The sequence below is a fragment of the Macrobrachium nipponense genome, chromosome 4 (assembly GCF_015104395.2).
Source record: "Macrobrachium nipponense isolate FS-2020 chromosome 4, ASM1510439v2, whole genome shotgun sequence".
NCBI classification, from domain to species: domain Eukaryota; kingdom Metazoa; phylum Arthropoda; class Malacostraca; order Decapoda; family Palaemonidae; genus Macrobrachium; species Macrobrachium nipponense.
This window is the reverse complement of record NC_061100.1, coordinates 20,511,353-20,537,594: the sequence shown is the minus strand read 5'-3', so window position 1 is coordinate 20,537,594 and position 26,242 is coordinate 20,511,353. Positions and strand designations below refer to the sequence as shown.

The window sequence follows — 26,242 nt, the reverse complement described above, 5'->3', positions numbered from 1 at the left end:
GTTCCAACAATAAAGCAATAATAAAAAAAAAAAGTTTCTACATTAAAAATTAATAAATGGCTTGAAAAAGACATCACTTACTAAATATTGTTTGCACATCAATGCTAAGAAATGAGGAAAACAAAACAAACGTTTAATCACTAAGTGACGATCCATTTCTATTTCACATTGTCCCTGGGTAAAACAGTAGTCAAATGAACGACATTTTTTCCGTTTAAAAACATAATCACAAAAATTAAGCCTTTAGAATAATCAAAGATTGTTAGAAAAAGAACAACAGAGGTTAAAGCTCAAACAGCTACTTACTTTGTTTTGAGAAGTCCCTGGCTGAGTGGTACCTTCTGCCTCGCGTTGCCCTGGCTAGACAACAAGAGGAAGGGATAGCAGTTACTATGCTACTCACAAAAAAAGGATGTATATAATATAAGCAGCGCTATTACCCTCCTGCTGTGCTCTCATAGGATACCACCATACCAAACAAGTACATGAGGGCAAAGCAACAGTCTGAAAGATTTATACAAAAATGCACTGGCTACACCACTTCCATATTCACAGACAGTAACTGTAAAATTTTAATAGACAACATTATTCTTTGTTAGTACTGTACTCCACAATGATGCCAAACAACAAAGTTAATATCCAAAACTGGGTACTCATTGTGAGCCAAGCTTACAGGACAAAGGGTTCTGCCCACTATCTAGTATCTCATTCCCTCAAGAGCACAGCAATCAGGTCCCGGCCTTAGGTCCCACAACAGGTCGAGATAATGCCTAGCCATGCATTTACTTGCACAGGCAAAAGTTACGCAAAAGTTTCTACATCCACAGTACATACAAAATTTCATGCTCTCTTCACTAAGATAAAAAAAAAATTTTAAAGCAAATCACCTTACATGCTAATTCACAAAATAGGTACCTGGTTAAACTATTGAAAAAAATAATCTTACAAGGTTCAAATAAAAATTGAATTAAAGGATTTATAGTTTAAGAAATAAAGAAAAAATTAAATTGAACACATTTTAATGTGTAATGCAATCTGTGCTGTTGTACCTTCTTGATATGTAAACAGATTATTAAATCACAATAAATGTCCTTAATGTCAAGCAATAACACCTGGACTGTTACTGGCCTGCAAACGAGTCCTTGCAATGCAGCCAGTAGCCAACAAAATTTTAAATAATCAATATTTTGAGAAAGATAAAATAATAAGTATATTTCCTAAAACATCAAGATGGTTACCAGTTTAATATATCAAACCTATTTTCATCACTGGATCACTCAAGCCCAACTTGTCTCAAAAATACTAATACTGTACCTGTACTGGATAAATTTCAAAATAGAAGAAATACCTATTGGTGTTTTCTAAATAATCAAACCAGATCACAAGAATTCCACTATACTTCTTTCATCCTGATGAGTCAGTTCCCAAACATAAAACCCAACTACCTTCAGACAATTATGTATGAGATTGGACACCTTGATACTACTCCTCAAGATAACAACAAGTTATCTTCAGGGTACAGCACATCTCCAAACAAAACTTTGTTACTATGAGTCTTCAAAAACTAATGTGTCACTTCATTACACCTGGTCAGGATTTTTATTTTCTTTTGGGGGGATGGGCGATACAGATACTGAATCATATACATCTGTTTCCTGCCACCTGGAAAAATTTTTGAGAAAAGTTTTGCGCCATGAATGATCACTCCATTCCTCTGGGATTTCTTAAATTTTTGCATTCATGTACAATACAATTCTTAAAGGCAAAATTGTATCATATGGAGTGAGCAAACAGACACCCATTGGATCTTTCACACTGAAAAAAGTTGTCTTCTATCATACAAACTGTTGCATTAATGTGGTATTTCAAACCTTGGCTTACATAAGACTTACTGACTTCAAGCAACTTAAAAACATAAGACTGGTAGCTAATCTCCTAGCTCACGGGTTTACTATTCCTTTGTAAAATCATTTCTCAATTTCCTTCATTACTGATGATGCAACATCTGTCCACTTGAATTTTTCTGCTGACCTTCACTATGCCTTGTTTGTTCATGCTTTTAGCCGATTTGACACAAGCTCTTTTCCTTCAACTCACTACCATTCTCTGTCAAATGTACTCCTTTAAACTGCCTTTTCATTGATTTACTGACTATAATCTTAGGAACATAAAATAAGGATCACAGCAATGTTGTTCCCAATAGCACTACAGACATTCAGAATACTTTTCTTGCCTTGGAGTGGTCACGATATAACTGTTAAGAACTGGAGAGATCACATTTCAAACTGTTAAGAACTAAGGGCAAGGTGTTTTGGTCTGATAGAAGGATTCTTCATTATAGTTACTAAAACTATTAGTAGTACTTTCACATTTATGGTATGTATTCTGTGCGTCATTTCTAGACATTGCACCTTCCTCTTGTCTACAACCTTGTCTGTGATACAAGATAGCCTTTGTCTCCTCCTTTGATTACCATTTTGGTCGATGTTCATTTCAGCCACAAAAGTGGTTCCCCTCCACTCCAATCGCCACTCACCACTTACTACAATCACATTTCAAATTTACTCAATAAATAGCATTAAGTTTTTAGATTACTGCTCAATGGCCATTTCCTTCCCTACACTAACAAGGTTTAGGAATTCTGCTTCCAACTGTACAAGGCAAATCTAGTACATTCTTCTATGTTATAACTGATTATTCTTCCCATTCCCTTTCTTCTCATTCCCTTCAAGTCTAAGCTAGCTGAAGGCATTATGTCATCGTCCCATCAGTTTTACAAGAAAAAACTGCATGAACCATCTTCACATAAATTAGATGAACTGAAAGTTCCTTGAGGTTACCCAGTGAATTGGTTGCACCCACAATCATTTTAGACCAATATCTACACCACTCTAAAATCTAAACAAAACTAATAATTTAACTGAATAGTACTGTAAATGAAGGAACTAGATGGTAAATACATGTAATGTAAGACTGTCAGGTTATTTCAATAATTACCTCATAAGAACAGAAAATTTCATCTAAATATAAGTGAAACTGGTTACTTGAATAACAAATTACTTTTAGCAGAGTTTTCAGTGGCTGCAATCTGTTCCTTAACCATTGTTTTAACCATACTACTGAGGTGACTTTGCCTCTGACCATAAGGATCCAACCTTGAATACAGACAAAGCTGAGTTACCTTTCCCAGACGTGCATTTAAGGTAGACATAACAAAAAAAAACAAAGAAAGCTCCAAAGAAGCAATGATTGCAAGGAAAAGGTGCGCAAAAAAAAGTTTCGAAAGCTAAGGCATCAAGTGGACCCTAGCAAAAAAAAAAAAGACAACTTACAACACTGGATTTTAACAATAATTCCCAGATAACTCCAAAATGCTTTCAATACATTTATATTCAACTGTAAAACCAAGGCTTTGTCTCAAACTGACAGTTAAATAAAATCATACCTTTTACCAATAGCAGTTACAATTCCAACTGAATGAAAGAATATAAATGATGCCACATAGTAAATGCAAAACCTTTGAACCAATAACATAGCTAACATACCTAAATTAAATATGTATTACTAGAATATTTTGCACTTCCTTGGCATCAATTAACCATATCAGATTAATCATGATGTTTTTCACAGGAATGCTAAAGCACATTGGTAAATGGCATAGATCCACAAGTGCAATAATACTTATTACGTACATATGTCACTTGATGCTGTAACGAAAATTACAAGTTTAAATAAAATCTTTCTTAATAGTTCACCATTCCATTGTGATTGTAACTAGTCTGAAAAGATGACATGTAAAGACCGTACTAACTGAGAACAAAGCTTTCCAAAATCAAATACAATTACCGGAAAAACTGTCCCCTCAGCGGAATCTCCTCTGGCTTAACCTTCCATAAGAATATGAACAAAATGCAATAAAAAAAAAAAACACAGCAATTACATATAGAGGATTACTCAGCATGTCCTCAGTGCCTTCACCCCTGAGTTCTAGTAACAAAAGTTTTGTAAATTGTCAGTTTCATGACATCTCGAAAATCACATTAAACCATAACACCGTGATAAGAATAGAGCAGATTTCATCTGTTTATGAATGTAGAGAGAGTCCACATCCACATGAAAATAGCATAACAAATGTACATGGAAACATTCCACCTAATTGTCAAATGGGGAAAATACAAAGATGCTCCTTAGGTTCTCTCGACGTGTTATCTTACCATATAGATGACAACGCCTTCTTCCTAATGAAATCAGAAAATTTGATATAAAACTAACACTCCACATTATGGATGTTTGAATTCTGATACAGTAAAGAAATCTTATCTTATCACAACACTGTCAAACTTTAACACCTAAACATATACTTTAACATCTGTCTATTTCAGCAATGACAAAATATACCAGTTCTACACAACCTGAATTCTAAAAACATCAATCAATCACAAACATCATATTACACAAAAATGAGATCCCTGAGTACTATCACCAAATCACATTCCCTGAAATTTTAAATTTTCTGAAACTTTTACGATAAAAACAAAATCACTGCTGGTGCAAACTACTTTTATCTACTGGTGCTGTGTGCAGTGAGGCCCAAAGTGCATATCTCTCCCTAATACAGCTGTAAGTGCTTGTGATCATGGACAATAGGTACTTCATGAGTCAGTGATAATTAAATAACTACAGTTGAGCACCATTTGCTGTGATGATCACATGACTTGTTTTCATGAAAAGGTGATTTCTTCCATATTTTTTATCTTAAAAACATTCAAATATTCTCCAGCTCTCTAATCAATAAATTTTTGAGTCTAAAAAGTTCTTGTAGGATATAATAAGCACATTAAAATCACAGGATGCCCCTTGAAAGAGGGTACTTTACATGAGCTGCAGTTCTTTTGAGACATTCTCTGGGGAAATCACTCATTCACATTAAAATCTACTCTCATCACATGATAAAGTATAAAACAAAAAGTTTCTTTTTTTTGTGCTATTTCTTCTGTTTTCCAAGAGATTTAAAACAACAAGCAATATGACCATCATAATACAGCATCTGGCACAGCAATAATATTCAATTGATCTACAAAAATATGCCACCTAAATTCTCACTGGCTCCAATATGAGATATTACAACTACTCACAACTGAGTAAGGAGTAAGTTCTGCTAAAAGGTGCAAATATTCACTTTTAAATTTGATATCAGTTTCCGCCCCTTACACTTGTGGCAAAATAGGCCTGTGTAGAATATTACTGAATGAAAAAAAAAAGTGCACACACTTATGATACATACACTGATGATAAACAATTACTGTATTAAAAAGCCACATCGATGTCAAGTTTAGAAGACCGTACGTGACAACAGAAATTGTTAGTCAACATTAACCATGCATTACTATACAGTATTTAATGGATTCTTACCAAATCCTCTGCCCCAGTCTGCAAATGTGTAAGTAATGAAGCTATAAATTCTTCAACACACTCAGATTTAATCTAAGCTGCACTCTCCTCAAAATGACGAACAGACAAAAGACACAAACAGCCTTGGAAAACTATACGATAATACAATTTGCTAATTAAATCTTGACACAGCAAAATAATTTGTGAAATCTGGCAATCCAAGCATTCATTACAGATTTTATTCCATCACTTTTAATTTAACAAAAGCAAAAAGTCAATGCACTAAAAACTTATTTAATGTGACAATAATGTGATACATAAAGTGTGGATCTTATCTTTCCTTACAGCAAATAATGATGTCAAGGCAGATTTTATGAGCAGGATCCTTTCAACAGTGATTACTTAAGTCCTGTTAAAGATTCTTGAATTAAAACTGTGCTAAAACATAACTGGGCATGAGTACGTTGTGAATAAGCGAGACATGCTCGACACACTGGCCTTACAAACTTGACATACAAGATATAGTTGACATAGTATACCTTTAAAACTTCCAAGAACTTCTTTTTTTACTAACTTGCACTTTATACCTTTGTTCACATTTTTTATGACATATCTATACCCACTACCATCTTCAGGTAATATTTATTGGTAACGCTGCACAAATATTAGTATTAGGTAAATTTTTGTTTTTCCAACCTGCTACCTTTATCTATCTTCAGGAGCAGTCTTCTGTATCTGAACTACTTTAAATTACCTGATACAATTATTAACACCCTATACTACAATCCTACAAACAACCCAAATTGAACTTTGTCCTCAAATCTCTGCAGCTCCACATGGCACAAAGTAATTTCTTTTACTAACAGACCATACAACACACTACACTATCACAAATAGTATTCAACCAGCTAAAACAAACGTAATTAACATATTCAACCTCAGATATCTGAATGATATATCCTAGTTATACCATCATACCACCATCAAATATTGAAACTATAGGTGTTATACAGTCCATCAAATGCTGAAACTATCCTACCTAGATTCCGGCAATCATTTTTTTCTAATTTACCTTGGTTGTCTTACTAACAGCTTGTTTATCCTTATGGGTACTAATTTGCAACAAGATTATATATGAATAAGCTAGACTACCACTACAACAATTCTATGTAATTCCAGAAGAAGCAACTATCTTTCATCAAAGTATAAAGCTATATCAATTATTAACTCTTCTCAATAAATACAATCCTGCCCATAAAATTACAAGCTAACTGCTTCTAGTCTATGGGTAAGGAAAAAAAAAAAAAGAGAAAGCAGATGGATGATTGTACTTACATTCAAGTTGTGATAGTCCCCAGTTTCATCTGGTGGCCTAGGCTTGCATTTACCACAGCAGAAGTTACAGCAACAACAGAAGCAGCAACACAAATAGCATCCAGTGATAATTCCACAAAACAGGAACAGTGCCTGCAAAGGACACAAATGATGAGAACATATTTCATGGTAAACTATTTGTAGCAGCATAAGTTCCAATAATTAAATTATATGCATTTTTCAGTAACTTCTTGACCTTTTTTCTATGATTCTGACTTCCTAAATAGATTAGGCCGACCATCCTATAAACCACACTGTATCCACTGACTTCCTACATATCAAATCAACTTACAATAAAATTTAAAAAGTTTCCAACATGATATCTAAATAAACATATCAACTACTAAACCTACGATTGGCAATTTAATTTAATCTGTTAAGACTAGTTTATGGCCTATTACTGTATTCAATCTCAAATGGTTTGGCCATGTCATGAGGAAAGAAGATGAACATGTATGTAAGAGGGTTATTAACATGGAGGTGGAGGGCAGAAGAGGGAGGGGAAGGCCAAAGATCAGGTGGAAACATAAATTATTGAATGACATGAGGAAAAGGGTCTAAGAGAACAAGATGTACACAACAGAGGAAGATGGAGAAGGATGACTAGAAACAGCAACCCCATATAGAAATGGGAAAAGCTGAAGGCAAAGCAGAATGCATTCAACCTCAATATGACCAGGAAAAATATTCATATAGGTAAACCATCGCCTAACACTAAAGTAACATAAAAATATTTGTTTACAAGTATACAAGAGCCCTTGTATCAAGAGGAACCACAAACTGACAGTTTATTATGTTTAATTTCCCAATTAAATAATATTCTCAATTAAAATGTTTTAGTTATGCAAAACCTTAATCTTTATGATGTCTTAACCAACTGGGCAGCATCCAACAAAAAAGTAAAGCTGAGAGTATCACATGCCCTATACTGTGCCTCAACATGGCCCAATGTAGACAGTACTTTCCAAATGTTCTTTGCAATTTCCTTTCAACCACCAGTACACTTTACATTCTGCAATTCATTTTGATCTACTGCCTTGAGTTTCTTCCTAACCACTGTTCAACTTCAAAGCTAAGCATACCTAGAAATATGAATTGGCGACCTCATTACACCAAAATTAGGCCATACAAAATTTCTCATTTATGCACCAATTCTGTAACCTATCAATACTTACTGTAAGGCATCTGGATCTCAACCCCAGTTTCAGGAGGTACTTAGGAACTCACTGTCCTATCAGGATGTTAAAGTTTCCATCTATGCTTTTCATATCTGACTACAGTATATTAAATGCGAATTTATTTGCGAGGCAGAAATAACTAAAAATTGGGAAATAAATCAAGATATCAATAGCACATAAGATAGATTTAGGTTAACACATTCAGTACCAATAAAATGTATATCTCATTTTTTTCAGTTACCCCAAATGACTAGGTCAAGGCAGTAAATAAGTTTAAAAACATCCTTCCTCACATAACAATTACCAAAAACTTGCAATAGCAACAATAATACTCACTTTACACCATCCAGAGTTCACTAGGAAGTATGTGTTTACATTTTCTTCGCCAAACTGCTCCGCAATGTATAGACCGAGTGAGCCATAGTTGTCATATATGTTTCTCTTCGTGGAATCGCTTAGAATACCATGAGCATAATTTATTTCTTTAAACTGAAAAGTAAAATATACATTTCAACTACAGAACACATACATATTATACTGTATATAAAATTATCATGTACATGCACAGATAACATTTATTCTTCCTGGAGGCCAATATCTTCTAACATTAACCACTTTAAAATTGTGACTAACAGTAACTCAAGTTTACAAAATGAGGCATAAACAAGAGGCTCTCTTTTAGCTTTAGCCATATTCAGTTCAAGGTCATTAATCACAGTCTAAAACCACAAAGGTACTCTTCTACATCAATGTTGCAAAGCAAAGATAAAGCATTTTGCCCCATATTATCACAGTCTAAGGTAACATTCTCAATAAATGTTCTTATTACTTGTTAAGATTTGAGATAGGTAATACTAACCAATGGAAAAATTGCCTAAGATGGTACTTGCCAGAAGATTCATAAGGGCACAGAGAGAAAGGTTAAGATGTAAAGATGAGGATCAAAACAGGAATTGTTAACCAGCTTCCTTCATAGGCCACAGCATAAATGAATAAAGGGGCCAGTGAATGATACTCCTGTGGTAGGAGGCTATGCATGTCACTGGCTGATCAAGTGGCATTAGTTTTGTATGCTATCGATAAAACCTGTTCAAAAGGCTTCAGACACTGTGAGACTAATGTAACTACAGTAGGATGCTATCTCTGATCAGCTATTTATGTATATTTCATTTTTCTGTAAATCTGATCATCTAAAAAAAATCATCTACAGTATATATATATATTTTAAATGATCAAATCATGCTACTATAATTGGGTTCTGAAATATGAAACCCAACAGTGATCTTCAAATGTTACAGCCACTATAGCGTTTTGTATGACAAACAGAAGAACGGTAGAAAGCCTCTGATACTCTTAACAGACTGCCTTTAAATCAAACACTCAAGACATAATAAAAATTTCTTTTCAGGTTTCATACTGTTCTTTTCCTTTAGTTATTCCAGTTTTTCTTTTCCTTTTCTTTTCCAGTTTTTCTAAGTGTAAACTTCTCTCAGTAGGGTTGCAGGGTCACCTGTAAATTTTCATTAAAAACTTTCTTATGGATACGACTTTCCAAATACGAGTAGAAAATTCCTATTCAGAATACTTTTTTTTTCCTGTGATGTACTTGTTTGCCTTGGCAATGAATGACATTACCAAATGGAGTTAAAAATAGCTTATATGTTGATCACTTTGCCATATACGACACGAGTAGCACCTTGAGACATGCCCGAAGAGTCCTCAATACTGCCATCACAAATAGTATAAGTAATTGGGCGTATTCAGTTGGATTTCATTTTTCAACTTATAAAACAAAAGCAATCACTTTCTAACAGACTAAAAGTGGTTAAACAACCAAGAAATCAAACTCCACCTATATAACACTGAAATTGAGTTTCATAAAGGAAATAAAGGGTTGCAGCTAGGGGCTGAAGGGACGCTGCAAAGAACCTAAAGTTATGCCAATAGTGCACCGCACAAGGTGCAGTGACAGTACTAACCCCCTACGGGGTAAAGGAGTGTATGAAATCTTCGGCTATCTTGTTAACTACAACAGACAAGCCTAGTGAAGGCAAGAGCACGGAGAAACTGTTCAAGCACAGCACATACAAATCTAATCTAGACTGCTTTCTAACCAGCATAGTTATGACCATTAGTACAGAAACTGCCTGAGAGGCCAGCCACCAGAAATCATTGGCTAGAAAGCTACAGCTATGATTTTGCTGTCAGGATCTGTGGACAGCAAAGGAAGATCCAGCCACAACCATGACCACCAGTGCCCAAACCTAGCAGGCCAGATGTCACGACCATGAACACAGCGTTTGACACCAAAAAGTTACAGATTAGGGCAGATGCTACTGCAGCCACCAACTCCCGGATGTTACAAGTCAGGTTAGATGTGACCAGCTAAAACCTGGCTTACGATGCATACTCATACCAGGCAAAGAGGGGCCACAAACACTTGAATTGCTGGTATAGTGACCTGATCATGGACTTGAAGCTTAACCAATGCAGGCATTGAGCAAGACAATTCCTTGCAGCAGCAGATCAGTAATCCCCTTGAAGACTGGGCTCAAACACTTTCAAAGAAGTTTCCCTTGCCTGCATGTGAGATTTCTTTATTTTCATAAGGATGATGAGAAGTATAGATACCTGGCTCCTGGGTAGTACATTTATCACGAATTACAACCAGTCATCATTACAGGTAGTTAGACTGCAATGAATTAGGCCAGCCTAACATTCAAAAGGATTTTGACTTCAATTACCACAGATACTTGCCATAATCTTTTTTAAATGTTTGTCCAAGACATTTCAGGAAACAAAATAATGTACAGCCACCATAACCTACCTTTTCAGCAGCTTCAGGATTGTTAGGATTTTTATCAGGGTGATATTTTAACGCTAATTTCCTATACGTCTTTTTGATTTCCTCTGTAGTAGACTCTTTCTGTAGTCCCAAAGTCTCATACAGAGAATCTCCTGTCGTCCTGAAAAAAGAACAAAAATAATCTGAAACAAGATTAAGATAATGAATAGCTCTGAAAATATAAGCCTCTCCTGAAATACTTTAAATATATAGCACCTATTACAGCAAAGTTTTACATTCACATAAGGCATTCAGCCACAGGATACAATATTGAAATCCTCTTCAACAAAGATTTATATGTACGTACTCTTTAATCACCCAACAACAGACTGTATATCAACTTAAAAATACAGTAGAGTAAATGACTTTAAAACAAAAATTTATACAATCCAATGAATTCAAATCATTTTTGAAGATTTTCCAAATGCTTTATGAGACCAAGCAAAAAACAATGTGTTAAAATACCATCCAACAAAGCTTATGAAGGACAAGTCATCAAAGAATCCTCACAAAATGTAGAGAGGTTAACTCTCCAATATTTGCTGTACAAACCTGTATATTACTCAACAAAATTTCACCTACAGGTAAACTATTCTTGCAACATTAAATCACTGTGTGCATAAACAAGCTAAATTAATAACTTCTTTAATTTTGTGTCTTATTCATAACTTTAAAGCCCTAGTTACTATAAATTTTCTATAGTGAAAATTAACAAACACTGATAATAAAAGGAGTGAAGCAATCACTGATGACTAATTACACTCAATGATATTTTATAAGGTAAATATTGAGTTATATTAATGAAATCTTTGGGACAAAGATTTTCTTACAAACTGGCTGGAAAATTTAGTTATTCCCCAAGTGTGGGGTACTAAAACTAAACTACTGAATGTGTCATCCCATTCATCATTCTTATATTCAAACCAGAGGTAAATCATACCCTTAAAAAGAACTTATCTTCACTTCTAAATGAGCAAAAATAAATATTTGGAAAAACTGAAGATCCTACTACCCTATGAGCCAAGATAGCCCTCTCACGCAAGAACAAATCAGTTACATTTGTGAAGACAACATAGTACACACTAACAACCTCTCAAGTTTTACTCTGGTGTTTGTGACCTTATCCCCTACCTCTTGCACTGATAAGTACTTCCTGTCAGTGCTTTGAATCCCTTTCTTGTTATGTTGTGTTGGACAATACTTAATGGTGCTTCTGCCAAGACTGAATACAATCAACTTATGGGAATTGGAGAGGAGAATGGACACAGAGCAGAATCATTGGCAAAATCAATAATGAAGACCCTTAGAACAAACAGATATTTTGAAAAAGCAATGGAGGGGCCGAAACCCAACATCATGAGCTCTACGTCAAACTGAGCTGTCATCTACATTAGAAGAAGAATGGTAAGAAATTCTGATAGCCTTTTGTAGCCAGAAGGATATGTTATGTGTTCTTGGACACTTCTTTCTTGCAGAGAGTATGGCAGTTCCACCATGAAATCAAAGTGCAGAGCTTCATGACATATACGCACACACAGGAAAGTTAGGCTGACCGGTAATCCAAGCTACTCAAATGATATATGAAGACAAAACACAGTGACAAGTAAATACATGCATTTTTTGCCAGGAACAAGTTTTCCTAAGTTCATTAATATAGCCTATGTCCACCAAAATACCTGCAAGGTACTTATTCCTTTGTACACCAGATGGTATATGTGTGGCAAGGGATCAGCTGATAATTAGTCATGTCTTGACACTTGACAAATTGTGTAGTGAAAATTTTAACACAAACTACAGTAGTAAGCGACTGTTATTTAGAAAGTAACAATAAAAAAAATAAAACCATTTAAAGTATTACTATATTTACTGATACCCTAATCTGGTGGGTGTTAATGGGAAGAGTATACTAGGTGACATAAGTCAATCCCTAATGGCATGTCAGGCAATCCAGATGGGATCTGGTAGACCAGGACAGTTATTGAGAAAATAGGAATATACTCCCATAATAAATTAGTAGGATACTCATTATTCTTTCATCACCCAATCTTCGTCAGTACCACAAACCAGTTATTAAACATGGATAGCCTATGATGGTTCATGTTTATGCTAACAATTTTAAAGATAGACATGTAAGCCATTACTCTAACACAATTCTAATCGTATCTATGAGCTAATGATGCAATTTGCTGCTGTTCGAAACTACAGTGAGACAATTGGTTCATCATTGTTGTAAACATTCTCCCTTTGTGAGGTTGGGCATATGTGTTCTTCATTTCTGGTCAGTGCCTTTCCCCACTGCTTATGTCTTCACTTAGACAGCTTCTATTTTAAAAACTTTACTAAGCCCTCTCACAATGACTTAATCTGATTAGGGACAGATATATGTCGGATAACGCTCTCTTCCCATGTATGACCCCCAACTATCCCTTCCCCAGAATGTCCTCCAACTAAAGTTAAATACACCGTTCAGCTTTTTACTATAGTTCCATATCAAAATATTCATAGAGAGCACTACTTCAACAGTTTTGCCTGGCTGAGTTATGGGAATCTCACATTTTACCCTAGAATAGCCTAGATTAACTAGGTGCAGTAAGATAGGGCAGTTAAGCAGAAGGGGATAAGAGAGCTAATATACTGTACTTGCGTGTAATGGAGTCAATGGTTCATGAACCATGATTTTCCATAGGATGCAGGTCATCGTGATCAATCCTTTAGTGGTTTAGGTAGCTAATGGGAAGCCTTTCAAAGACCTTTTTATGTCAATTTGTCTAGTACTAACAGGGGAGAAATGAATATTTCTGTGGTTAAACCATCCTTTCTTTACAACAGATTTTCCACTAGATTTTTAATTTTACAACAGTCAGCTTTGATAATCAAATACCATTCATCAAAGTAATGGCACCGTTAATTGTGCAGACGCACATGAATTATAAGACATTTTTCATACAGTTCTCACTGTCATCATCTAGCTTACCTTACCTACCTGTTATCTACAGTTATTACAAATGTAAACAACACCTCTTATCAAAGGCTGAGTCTTATCTTCCACTCATTGCTAAGATCATAAGAGATCTTTGCTTTTCACTAGCTTCTTATTATACAACTGTTGCCTTTAACTTAGTACATAGTTTGAAAAAAAAAAAAAAAACTTTTAAGACTGAATTTGCTGCTTAGAAAAACAAAGTTGGAATGAATCCAATACACTACATACTACTCGATACCTTTTCAACAAGTCCACTAATCTGGCACCTGTAAACACAGTTATCTAAAACCGACTCTTATCTAGGTGCATATCTATCTCTGATGATATTGTTCACTTTGAAACACAAATTTATCTGAACATTATTTAATCACTCAATATTTAAAAAGCTATAAAATGTTTCACATTTGAATTTTATAAAATTTTTCATTAGCTTTGCATCCCCTATTCAATATAGTATGTATTCAAGTTTGTTTACCACTAACTGGTATATGTACTTGTACATGTATGCACACAGTCAATAATGGCTTTTTCTCTCTCTCTTGTTCCTGAAAGTGTGTGCAGTATACAAAAGAAAAATATAAGGAACGTTGTATTTTTGTACACAGTGGGCCCGCATTAACAAAATTAATGAAACCAGCAAAACAAAAAATACACCAATACAAAAAAACAAAACAAAAATTCACTGTACTTGTGATTTAACAAAGGATCAGACTCCATTTCCAGACTCTGGTTAACGGATGCCCATAACCTTCACAGTATCAAATCTCTCACTGCACTTGCACACACACACACACACCAACACAATCCTCCTGTGACTGGGTGGAGAAAAGGAGCTCATTCTGATTACTCATGCTCACAAGACCTGTTGCCTCAACATGCCAGATGCCTCAGGCTAAACAATTAATTGCCAATGACTTTTTCAAATAAAACACAAGCTAAGAAATTAACATGGTGGCAAAAATTTTAGGGGAAATCTCAAGCAACCACCACATACATATGAATGAAAAGTACTGCATTGTCCATTACTGCATTCTGATGAGAAGAATCAAAGCTCTAATTATGTAATCAAACTCATTTATCTGGATGCACTAAAATGCTGAAACAATTTTCATCAATCAATCACATGAATCAGATCATCTACTAGAGTAAACTAACCATAATCAACATGTAATTCAATAATAATCCTTTGTAATGAGAGAACCCACTGAAGGCATGAACAAGAGCTAACATAATACAGTACTGAGAGAGAGAGAGAGAGAGAGAGAGAGAGAGAGAGAGAGAGAGAGAGAGAGAGAGAGAGAGAGAGAGAGAGAGAGATTTACAAGGCCATTCCATTTGAGGATTCACGCAAGACTTGTGTAGCTATTAAAACTAGTGATACATATCTATACTGGGATTGCTGAAACAACCAGTGGCATCGCCATCCTAGTTTATGTGGAAAGATATCCAGAACCTGGTGCTGGTTTTAAGCCCTTGCATGGGTTGGTAAGTAAGGAACTCAACAAGACAATGGCCTGCTGTAAATCAGCCAGCCAGTTTTTATATTAATACTTCTACATAAGGTTTTTATAACCTTATTTGAGGGCATAACTAACTGAATTCATAATCTTTCTAAAAGTTTTGCCTCATAGAGCCTCCCTAAGGAAAATTTTTAAAAAATATTTTGAATCATTTAAAGTAAATATTCAACCTGCATAGGCACTGACAAAAATACAATCCCATTTTATTCAACCTGCATGGGCACTGAAAAAAATACAATTCCATATCATATCCGATGAACTGCTAAAATGGAATACAGACAATAATCACCCAGCTTGAAGAGCCAATTCCTGCCAAACCACCCACACAAGATTCTTATGAATTGAACACATTATCCTATTATAAGAGTTATTATAAGAATAAATAGATCTGGCAATGTATTCTTTTCCTGGCCACACCCTAGCAATCTTAAGAGTGTTTGAAAGACTACAAGAACAGGCATCCCTCTCTTGTCTCTTACCCGAGACCTGTTAGGTGTTCATGGATGCCTCAAAGGAGGGTAAAGTACCAACTCAGACTTTGCAATCCAAGACATCATTCTCCTAGAAAAAAAGTGCAGTGTAGAATGCTCTTCTGTCCTTCATATGACCTCAGTCCCGCCAACAACTGTATCACAGTGGATTACAGCAAAACAAATTGGCACGTGGCAGCTGGCAATATGACATCCTCACGTGGCAAAAGATCACAATGTCATGCTGATCCCAAGCACTGCTAAAGGGAAACACAACATGGTGGCAGATACATTGAGCAGACAAGTAAGTGTGTGTGTGTGTGTGTGTGTGTGTGTGTGTGTGTGTGTGTGTGTGTGTGTGTGTGTGTGTGTGTGTGTGTGTGTGTTGTTGTGTTGTGTGGTGTGTGTGTAGTGTGTGTGTGTGCCTGTGATGTGTGTCCCCCCAAGTTTCTGTGATATAGACGAGTGTTTCTGTACCCCAAGGTCTGTGATATAGATAAGTATCCTCTTCATGGTTCCTTGGGATAATCTGGATAATATATATCTTCCTACTATTCTTCCTCTTCAAACCAATGTTGGACAGACCCAGAGTGAGGGTGACTGGCTTCTACATCCTGTGAGAGCTGTAAGGGATCACCTTAAAACTACAAGGACTTTTCAAAAGGGAGTTGAGAAGTCACTGTTGTTTCCATTTGCCATCATACACAATTGGAAGTCACTAAAAACACTAGTATTTCTTATTAGCCTTTTGTCTCTTCTGTCAGTGGTTCCGAGAGAAATTCTCCCAATGGCACAACCTCCTTTACCAGACTCATGTGGAAAGATTCCACCAGGTAGGGTCTCTATTGCTTCACCGCCAGATGTCCAACTATCTCAGGAGGTCTTCGTCAGCAGTTTACCAGGGCAAGCAGACAGTCTACTGTGATTGGGGTCGTCGACGGGGTTTCTCTCCACTGGGAACTTCAGTTTAGCGGACAGTGGATTTTCTAATCTTTCTCAGAAACAAGAAAGATTTTTCATCTCGGCTGTCAGGGGGTATAGGGCTGCCTTTGGGTTGGTCCTGCCCCTGAAGGGCATGGCCATCTCTTAATCCTGGGAAATCTTTATATAGTTCAGGAGTTTCAAACAATCCTGTTCACCAAGAGAACTTAACCTCCAACGTGGGATCTTCCTCTGGTCCTGAGTAGTCTCACTTGAGCTCCATTCGAGCCACCACGTCGATCGTCAGTCAGGAATCTGACTCTAAAGACAGTTTTCCTGTTGACCTTGGCTTCCTTGAAAAGAGTTGGAGAACTTCGTGCCCCGAGTTATGACACTAAATACACAAGGGGTTGGGGGTCGGTGGCTCGGAATTCATGGCCAAGACCCAAAATTCCACAGTTCATGATGGCAGATTTGCCTCGTTTTCAATTCCCTCCCTGAATGAGTTTGTGGACAATGATCCGCAAGAGTTTTTGCTTTGTCCTATCAGAGCTCTACACTGCTATTTAAAAAGGACCCATCACCTAAGGCCTAGGTGTCATAGACATTTTGTTAGCACCGACTGGTCCAGAATGGAGGTGTCCAGGAACACCATTTCACTGGCTGTGTGAGTTGATTAAGCAGGCATACTCCTCACCTTATAGTTCTGTCACAGAGTCTGTATGTGCTGGAGCACATAATATCCGAGGAATGAGTTCCTCTCTGGCATTTAAGAACTTGTCTGTTCATAGGATTTTGAATGCTGGTTCCTGGCTTTGGCAGACCACGTTCACTTCCTTTTCCTGAAAGACATTGCCCACAAGTCCTAGGACACTTTTTCCTTGGGTCTGGTGGTGGCTGCCCAACAAGTTTTGTAGCTCATCCAATGGCCCTGGCAGGACAGTTTGCACTATCTTACCTAAGATGATTGTGTGGAAGAGAGAATGAGTGAGTTGACTGGTCTCCTTTCTCTTTTTTCCTTTCTTCTTCCTACAGGCGGGTTGAAGAATAAGACATGCTATAAGCTGGAACTGGTCAGATACAGGTGAGCTTGGCAACCAGTACTGATTGCAGTTATTTGGTTTGCTCCTATACAATAAACAAATCTCCTGCTCAGTAGCACTTACTTCTCTCTCTGACAAGAGGAGGGAGGAGTCTCATTATGTTTAATAGCTGCAGGCTGAATATTTAGACACTTGTTTATCTATTCTCTCACAGGCTCAGGCCCCCTCCTTTAGAACTCAATATTCTAGGAAGGGTGGTCAGGTGGGCTGAACACCCAGCCAGTTCAGGGTACTTGTACCTCCCTCCCAGTAAAAGTCTATCCTATTGTTAAGACTGAAGGTTTGTTCTGCCTATGAATAAATGACAAATGTTTAATAAATTTGCATTTTTCATAGCTAACAACCCTGTGGTAGTAACATTAACTGCCCACCTCTAGCCGCCCCTCTCATATCCAGGTCGGTGACCAGCTTCCACCTTGTATACACATGAGTTGCCACATACCACAGATTCCTTGCTTTACAATCCTTGATTGCTTTTTAACCGGTTTCCAGCTGGTGCTTGATGATTATCCTATTGTTAAGACCTCAGGTTTGTTAGCTATGGAATATACAAATTGATTGAAAATTTGTCATATTTGTAGCACTATCTCTGACATGCAGACATCAAAATTGATGGTCAGAGGTCACAAAGTTACAACTGCTGTCCACCTTCCAGACCTTTAAATGAACATGAAAATATCATTGTACCCATGTCTGTATTCATATGAAAGATCTACCACAAACATGTCTGCCCCAATTTTTCTGTTGGTCACCTCATGGTTGTAGGTCAAGTTAGTTACAACAACTTCCCCCAATGCACTTGAGATACTGAATCATCATCTTCCTCTTCTTAAAGTCGGTCACCCTCCAACTACATGATCTTCTGGGGCTACTAATTTGTATGCTATGTGGAGCTGGAGCTAAGTAATCCTTACTTCCTTATTGGATCACCTCAACCCATGACCTTACTAATAAGGTATAAATTCCTTTCATGATCTCTCATTAGTCCTTTGAACTTCTGGACACCTACACATAAACAGCTGCAAAACCTCACAGGTTTCAAGGCCTCTGAAGGTTGGCTCTTTCAATTCAAACTTTGGTTGGTATGGCCTTACTATCCATAGGACTCACAATAAACCTTAGGACTTTACAGAGCAAAGTATTGACAAGTTTCAGATTTACCTGAAATTTGCCAATGAGCATTTGCTTGTCAGATCACAAATCTATTACAACAAAAACTCAGATCTTTCTCAATGCTATGACTAATAATACTCTGGTTGATGAGTTGAGAAGAAACCAAATCAAAAGTTTAGCAAACAAAATGTGCCCGCTTTGTACTATGCTAACTCCTCAGGTACACTCAAGCTGAAGCCTGCAGTGGTTGGATGGTAATTAAGCCCGCCAACAGGTTCTTTTGGAGTGAGCGATAGGCTTTCTGGGATTCATCACTCCTAAAAAGTTTGGTTTACAGCCAACAAAATTAAAGACAAGTTTTACAACCATTTCTGGAAAATCTTCTTGCTAGCAAAGAGATTTTTTATACTATTCCTTGTGAATGGGTAAAGGCTCTCTTACTTCACAACAATGCAACTGCTTATCCTTCTGAACACAATTTGGTCAGGGATAATGATCATATAGTTTTTTTTTTCTTTTGCCAGTTGTAAACAGGTAATACCAATGGAGGTTCCTGAATAATGGGGCGGTGGTAATCAAGAGCAAAGAGGGGAAGCAGCTTGTCTTGGACAACCATAGGGAATGAGCCTTGCAGTTGTTGCATGCGACAATTTCTACCGATTACCAAATCTGATATTTTCTCCCTATCTATTCTAACATGGCAGTGACCCCTGTAAGTTAAACAACCACCCAAAAATATTTCAATGCTTATGTCAGTTAACATGCTATTGGTTCCTCTATTCCCATCTGGCAATCTTTGAAACAGCCCCCTCAAGTTGGTAGTCTATAACTGAAGTAAACCCTAGGATAGTATATCTGCTGGTATAGACTGAACAGTAAAGAGGCTGTTGCAGTCAAATTTGCAGGGTCTGAGGTTTCTTTCCTATACTTCTGGAATGTCACCCACTGCCAACACTGATGACAATACGTACAAGGATACCCATATCAACAAACACGGTGCTGCCAAACTCCTACATGTAATGCCCAGATTTGGGCAGGTCTAGGGAAGGATCAATGGTACTTACTGTCTTTGCTGACCATCCTTAAATTGATGTTCTATGTGATACAAAGAGTATCATCAACAGGCTTTAGCAGCAACAATACTTCAATCAGAATCCTATGCAACTCTACTGTAACCACTCCACCTCCATTTCCTGGTAACAACATCGTCTGATCTGGACCACAAGGACTTTCCCATTGTTTTTCTGATATACCCCAACCCTCTTCACTAATGGAAACATCAGGCATTCCCCCATACATGAACTATTAAGCATAAAAATATATGCAGCACAACACACATGGCTATTAATAAGTATGCACCAATATTCAACCAACAGGAAGAACCATGTTTACTATTTACAGAGTATAAGGGAAGGGTAGCCTAACTTAATACCGTAATATAATAAACAGGGATACTCTGGCCCTTTCCATTTTATTCCTACATTCAGTTTTCTAACCCACTTCCATATTTGTATGAAACTGCTTGTATGTCAGAATGTAAGACCATGCAAAACAACAACTTTGACACACGCACTGCTTCATTGTAAGCTTCTGCCCAAGTGTCCGAATAGGCCTAAAACTACTAAACAGCATTTGATCTATGATAAGATACACAGCCCAGGCCTAAACTAAATTTTGAAAAGGTAATCATGCCGAACCAAGACACTTTCTGAAGAGAGTATACCTGAAGAGAGTATCATAACAGGCTAGTTTAGTCTGATATCAAGGGTAAACTGAAATGAAAATAAATGTGGCTATAATTAATTCACAGCAGCCATGCATCTGGTGCCCAGCCCTGTCCCTTATGACATTCCTGATTGGCTGTTGATCAGCCAACCACAGAAAGTTGCAAACTAGTCTGCGTCTCTCAAAACGTCATACAGTGAGAATCTCCATTCCCACCTTTTCTGACAAAAATGTCTTTCAAAAGTTATAACTTTCATTACATCTCAGTTTTACCGGAAGAAAAGTAGTGTTAACCAATTTCATCACTAAACATTGTCAAGACAATTAATTTAAGAATTTTAAGGATATATGAATTATGAGCTTCAGTAAACTCAATGCTAAAATATGTAGTGTAATAAACAAAATTTTATGATAAAATATATTCTTTCATTCCTTACAAGACATCGCAGTGCATTTCATCATTTATCGTCTTGTGTTTCATACAGTATAGGGACTTAAATGCCATGGATGACAATGCTACCAAAAAATTAGAGGCAGGGCTATCAATGTGAAAATAACAAGCAAGATATTAAGAAAATTAATCTCTCTCACTCTCTTTTATCTTTATGTTGTCACATCCTGGTCACGTGACCAGTTGATGACACTGTCATCATGATCACAATCACTTGATAGTAGTCTTCGGGGGAAAAAAGAAAAATTAGACGTCATTATCATCACTACCATTACCACTATCATCCTCTCATATCCAGAGAGTTTGCAACTTTCCTGCTCTGTGGTTGGCTGATCAACAGCCAATCAGGAACGTCGTAAGGGACGGGGCTGGGCACCAGATGCACGGCTGCTATGAATTAATTATAGTCTACCATATGTCAGATTACCACAAACAACTACTACCTAGCCAAAGTCTGTGGGAAGAATTATGACTAGCCTAACCTAGACCTACCTATTTCAACCTTGTATTTTGTATTAAAAAAAAAAAAAAAAAAAATACTTACACTTTAGGGTAGATCTAGGTTACAGCTCCATGTCGGGTATTTCTATGGAAATTACAGTTTCCTATAGTATTTGGGTTGCTTATTAAGAATTTACCGTTATTTTTGGGGGGTCAACTGTAATTAACCCCCAGGGACTAGTAATAAACACAGCGAAATGCATTGGAAGCCCCAACTCCTAGCGGCTTTCGTATTCACTGGACCGTTCCTTGCAGTCCGTGCGGGGTCAGGGTAAACAATCATGGACGATCAACCATCATCACGCTGGCCGGGTCTTATTCACTCGATATTTAATTGGTGAAACAAGAATATAAAATCAACTCTACTCATACCCTTCAAAAGATTGAAGTTTCGTCAACATAATGTGATATATGAAAGCCCCATACGAACTAAAATAAGCATGTTACGCTCTTCGTAAAATATGTTTTCAAGGCAGTTTTGAAATCCAATATGGCAGCGATCATGTGGCTGGACGGGTCTGGTCACTCATTTGAACAATGTTAGCGTATATATGTAACGTTTATTGAGCTTACTCAAGATTGCAGTTGTAATCAGCACAATAAAACAACATTTTGTTGCCTATATTAGTGAAAGTATGAAACTTGTTATTCCCGGTGTCATGGTTTGAACTGAATTCATTTTTACCTTGTAATCGGTGGTTTTATCCTTATAAGCTGCCATCACAACTGAAACTCCACAGTGCTTATTTGATTGTTATTATAGACATTTTGGTCTTAATTCACTCCACATTGCACTTGAACCACGTTGCTTTTCCTGGTTCCTAAGCGCTCACTCCACAAACAGTTACGAGCAGCAGACGACGACGCTGCAAAGTTTTATTCCCTTAATTGTTTACTTTACTCATTATTTAGTTCAACTTTACTTTGTTATTTAAAAATGTTTATTTAATTCATGTCTATTACCCCTTTCTTGCAACCAAATTACCCCGAAATATTAGAGATATTTCTGAAGTAGATAGTACAATCCAATGTTTCTAACCTTGTCGTACATATGGTTGCCGAAAACCATAGTGGAACAGACTACGGATAAGTGGATTATAATGTTTTTTTTTTTTTTTTGCTAGCACTTTTCATTGATTTAAGTCTCTACGTAGTGTATTTTGATAAATAAAACCGTATGCCAGAAATAAATGTAACCTTTAATGTTTGCATGCTAAGAATGGCAAAATCATTGTTGCCACATTAGTGGAGCTTCACACATACGTTGATGCATTATTATAAACTGTTTCCATGAATTCTAGTTGTCATAGTAATGAAATAATGAAAAATTAAAAAATGCCTTTAATATTTATGTATATATACTTTCAATACATAGGCTAATTTCACCAATTTCCACATTTTGTTTAAGTCTTATACCCAGTTTGGAGGGTGAACACATACCAATTGGCAACAGAGAGAGAGAGAGAGAGAGAGAGAGAGAGAGAGAAAGGAAGGCGAAGGAAGGAAGAAGGAAAGGGGTGGCGGTGGAGGGGGGGAGGGTAAGTGGAGCTTTTTACGCGTGTTTCTGGATAATGGAGTATTTGTCTCTTGGTACAAGGTCAAGTGTTGTTATTCTTTACGATTAGTGATTCACGATACCCTCATAAATTATAGCACTGGGTGTAATGAACTATAGCAAAATCTCGTTCTGATACGAGGGTTCGTTACAGAAATATTGCCAAAAAACATGCTTGCACTCTCTGAAACCCATAGTAGGTATGCTGCTTAGTTGTCAATCAAGTTTTTTGTAATCAAATATTTTTTATAAGCTAGCTATTGAATAGATTTGTATTTTTCTCAATCAAAACATATGCCCCTCAATGCTAACTTTCCTCTTTTAACGACTTTCTGGTCATTGCAAATTCGGCCCCATTAATTTCTTATGGTGCGAAAACAGACAGAGGCCCAGGGACCGAAAGCGATTGAGTCACACTACGGCAGTAATCCGGCAGTAAAACATCTTCATATATCCAAAAAGTAAATAATAGATATATATGCGCATTTCGATTATAGCAATTACATGAATAGCTGATAACAATCTGCATGAATAACTGGTAAACTGTTCTGCAAAAAAGTTGAGTATAGCAATTCATCTACAATAGGTACGAAAGTCAAGATGTCGTGACGTCATAATATAGGACTTGAAAGAACGTTCTAATTCCGAAAAATAATTACTTAAATTTGAGTCAGAATCGAGTTACTTTTTCAATAACGAATATTTTCAAATTAATCATCATAAATTTGTAAAATATTGATGTTTTACTTTTTATTTAAATGATTATCTAGTGCACGCTTCGTCGTCGTCTTCTACCAAAACAGTTGTTTACTTAAAAACGACGTGGACAGTGACCGTGTTCTGATTGTTGTGATGAAAGTAACCCTACATTAGGTTAGCCAAGGTTAGGCCACTAGGTTAAGCTTAGACAGTTTTCTTTAGGCTAAATCAGGGTAAACAAGCGAGTGGACTAGCTGTGGCCACCTTAAACATGTTCAGACCCACCTTCAGAAAAAGTACTTTAACACGTCCTGACACCAGAGCTGGGCACCAATCACGAGTCATAGGTCGTGGGAGCAACACCTCGATATACTATGAGACTTGTGACTGGTGCCCATCTCCAATGTCAGGACATGTTAAAGTACTTTTTCTGAAGGTGGGTCCGAACACAGTTAAGGTGGCCGCAGCTCATCCACTCGGTTGTTTACCCCATATGAAAAAACCACAGGCACTACTACCTTTATACTAACCAAACTAACCAATCGTATGGTACGTTAACAGGCCTTAAATGAATCCAATTAAACAAATAGGCTACATTAAATCCTCACGCTGACAAACACCACAGGCCTACGATGAACCCACTTAAAGCATTAAGTGGGTCAGCCCCTAGGTGAAATATTGCCCGGAAGGGCAGAAAAAATAGCTCATGAAGAATAAAAAGAGAGTGAAGGCAGCATCACAGTCCTTCACATAGGAAGCGAAGGATTAAAAACAAAAATTCAAATCGGGGTCCACGACATCGCAAACTTCAAACTTAGGAAAAGGAAGTGACAGGTTATAGAGTCCTAGCAAATCAATAGCAAACAATGACAACACGCCCAAACACAGTCCTTCACGCAGAGTGAAAGACGAGAAATATAACCGTTTCAAACGACGTCCACATCACAACCCTCAAGTTATAATAAAAAAGGAAGTCATACGCTAAGTCTTGGCAAATCAATAACAACAAAAATGACAACAATAACCCCTCTCGTGTTTTGGGGGAGGCAGACGGGGCCCAGGCGGCCATTTTAACGGTAACGGGAAGGAATATCAGGTCAAAGAGAGTGTAAATGAGAAGAAGGGAGTCTTACGAGAGCTTCCGCCTGTCCATTTCGTCGATTTGAAGCGCGGAGGATACTCCGGGGTCAAGTCATAACAACACACACTCGACGTCTGCTGCTCGTCCTCAGCGGTTCGATAGTGCAGTAAAACAAGTGACGGCCACGTTGCGCCTCCCCCCCACCATTCATCTTAATTCTCCCTTTATATAGCTTTATACAACATTGGTCTACATTCGCGCTATTTACATCGATTCATAATTCACTCATAAGCCCTTTAGCAACCCCCCGAAAAAAAAACTTCTTCGGATTTACGGCGGTTTGGTTCGATATGGGTGCGAAGCACCAGCATTTTTTTCCCGTTGAATCCCCTGATATCGCATTATTCACAAATTCGTATAAATTCGCCCAATTCGCATGGATTAATAATTCATTAATATTCCCTTTATCACCCCAAATTCCTTCAGGCTTTCGGTGATTTGGTTCGATGTGGGGGGCGAAAGGAGGTCAAGGGTATAGAGTCTATAGACTACTCTTTCTCGGGTTCCGATTTATTTTGTTTAGTGATATTTACTTATTTCCTGGATTGGCGGGTTTGTCATGACTGAATGACTGGACGGTTTATAAGAGAAAGTGTTCCTTGATGTTTTCTGATTACTTTCCAATGGCGTATTTTGTTAAACAACGAGAAACATAGATGAGATCGAGTGCACTCGAAGCTATACACTTTCTCGTCTCGTCCAATAAACAGAGGAGCCGTAACCTGATTGATTCTTGTAGAATCCGTTCGGTGATCAAATAAAAACGTAAGACGTTCGTTGTCTCCTTCTTTTAGTAAATTCGTTTGACTTCTTAGCTACATAGAACTTGTCGAAAGTGCTAGAAGCTTATTGTATGAAGCTGTTTCTCCCTGCAAATTCCCATAATCTTTTGAGCATTTTGAAAAAACTAAGTTATGCTGTCTTTTTTTCTTCGATTCGTTTCAAGATAATTATATATCAATCAATGCAAGAAGGAACTAAGATTCAACGATGATATTGAAAAAGGGGGGGGGGGCGGAATCTGAATGCACGACGCCCACAGTGTTTGGTAACAGGGCCTTCCAAAATGAACAGGGAGAAAATGCATATGTATAATCCGCATAGCTACTTTTCGAGTACGGAAATCCACATTATCAAAATCATAAATGTCCATGAATTTTTGTGACGGCACAGGATACGGCGTAAAAAAAAAAAAAAGACAGTCATCTCGGAGTTATGATCTCACTTGCAACTGGAAAGTTATAGGTACTACGTGAGAAGCAAGGAATTAAA

General features: G+C 37.1%; 1 protein-coding gene across 13 annotated transcripts in view; it reads right to left on the bottom strand.

The window, feature by feature from the left end:
• LOC135210754 (dnaJ homolog subfamily C member 5-like) overlaps positions 1-25,115 on the bottom strand; it is a 72,505-nt gene extending 47,390 nt beyond the window's left edge. For 4 of the 13 annotated variants that reach the window (XR_010313571.1, XM_064243589.1, XM_064243592.1 and 1 more), the window contains exons 1-6: positions 14,460-14,614; positions 10,771-10,909; positions 8,280-8,432; positions 6,727-6,858; positions 5,413-5,430; positions 307-360 (exon numbers count right to left, since the gene is read on the bottom strand). Coding sequence is in view for 11 of the 13 variants with exons in the window: in XM_064243589.1 (XP_064099659.1) it covers positions 307-360; positions 5,413-5,430; positions 6,727-6,858; positions 8,280-8,432; positions 10,771-10,909; positions 14,460-14,488 (525 nt within the window). In the remaining 2 variants the exon portion in view is untranslated. Of the gene's footprint in view, positions 1-306; positions 361-5,412; positions 5,431-6,726; positions 6,859-8,279; positions 8,433-10,770; positions 10,910-14,459; positions 14,615-24,962 lie in introns of those variants that run through there. The other 9 variants (XR_010313572.1, XM_064243590.1, XM_064243593.1 and 6 more) reach the window with 7 other exon arrangements.
• Between the last annotated feature and the right edge of the window lie 1,127 nt (positions 25,116-26,242).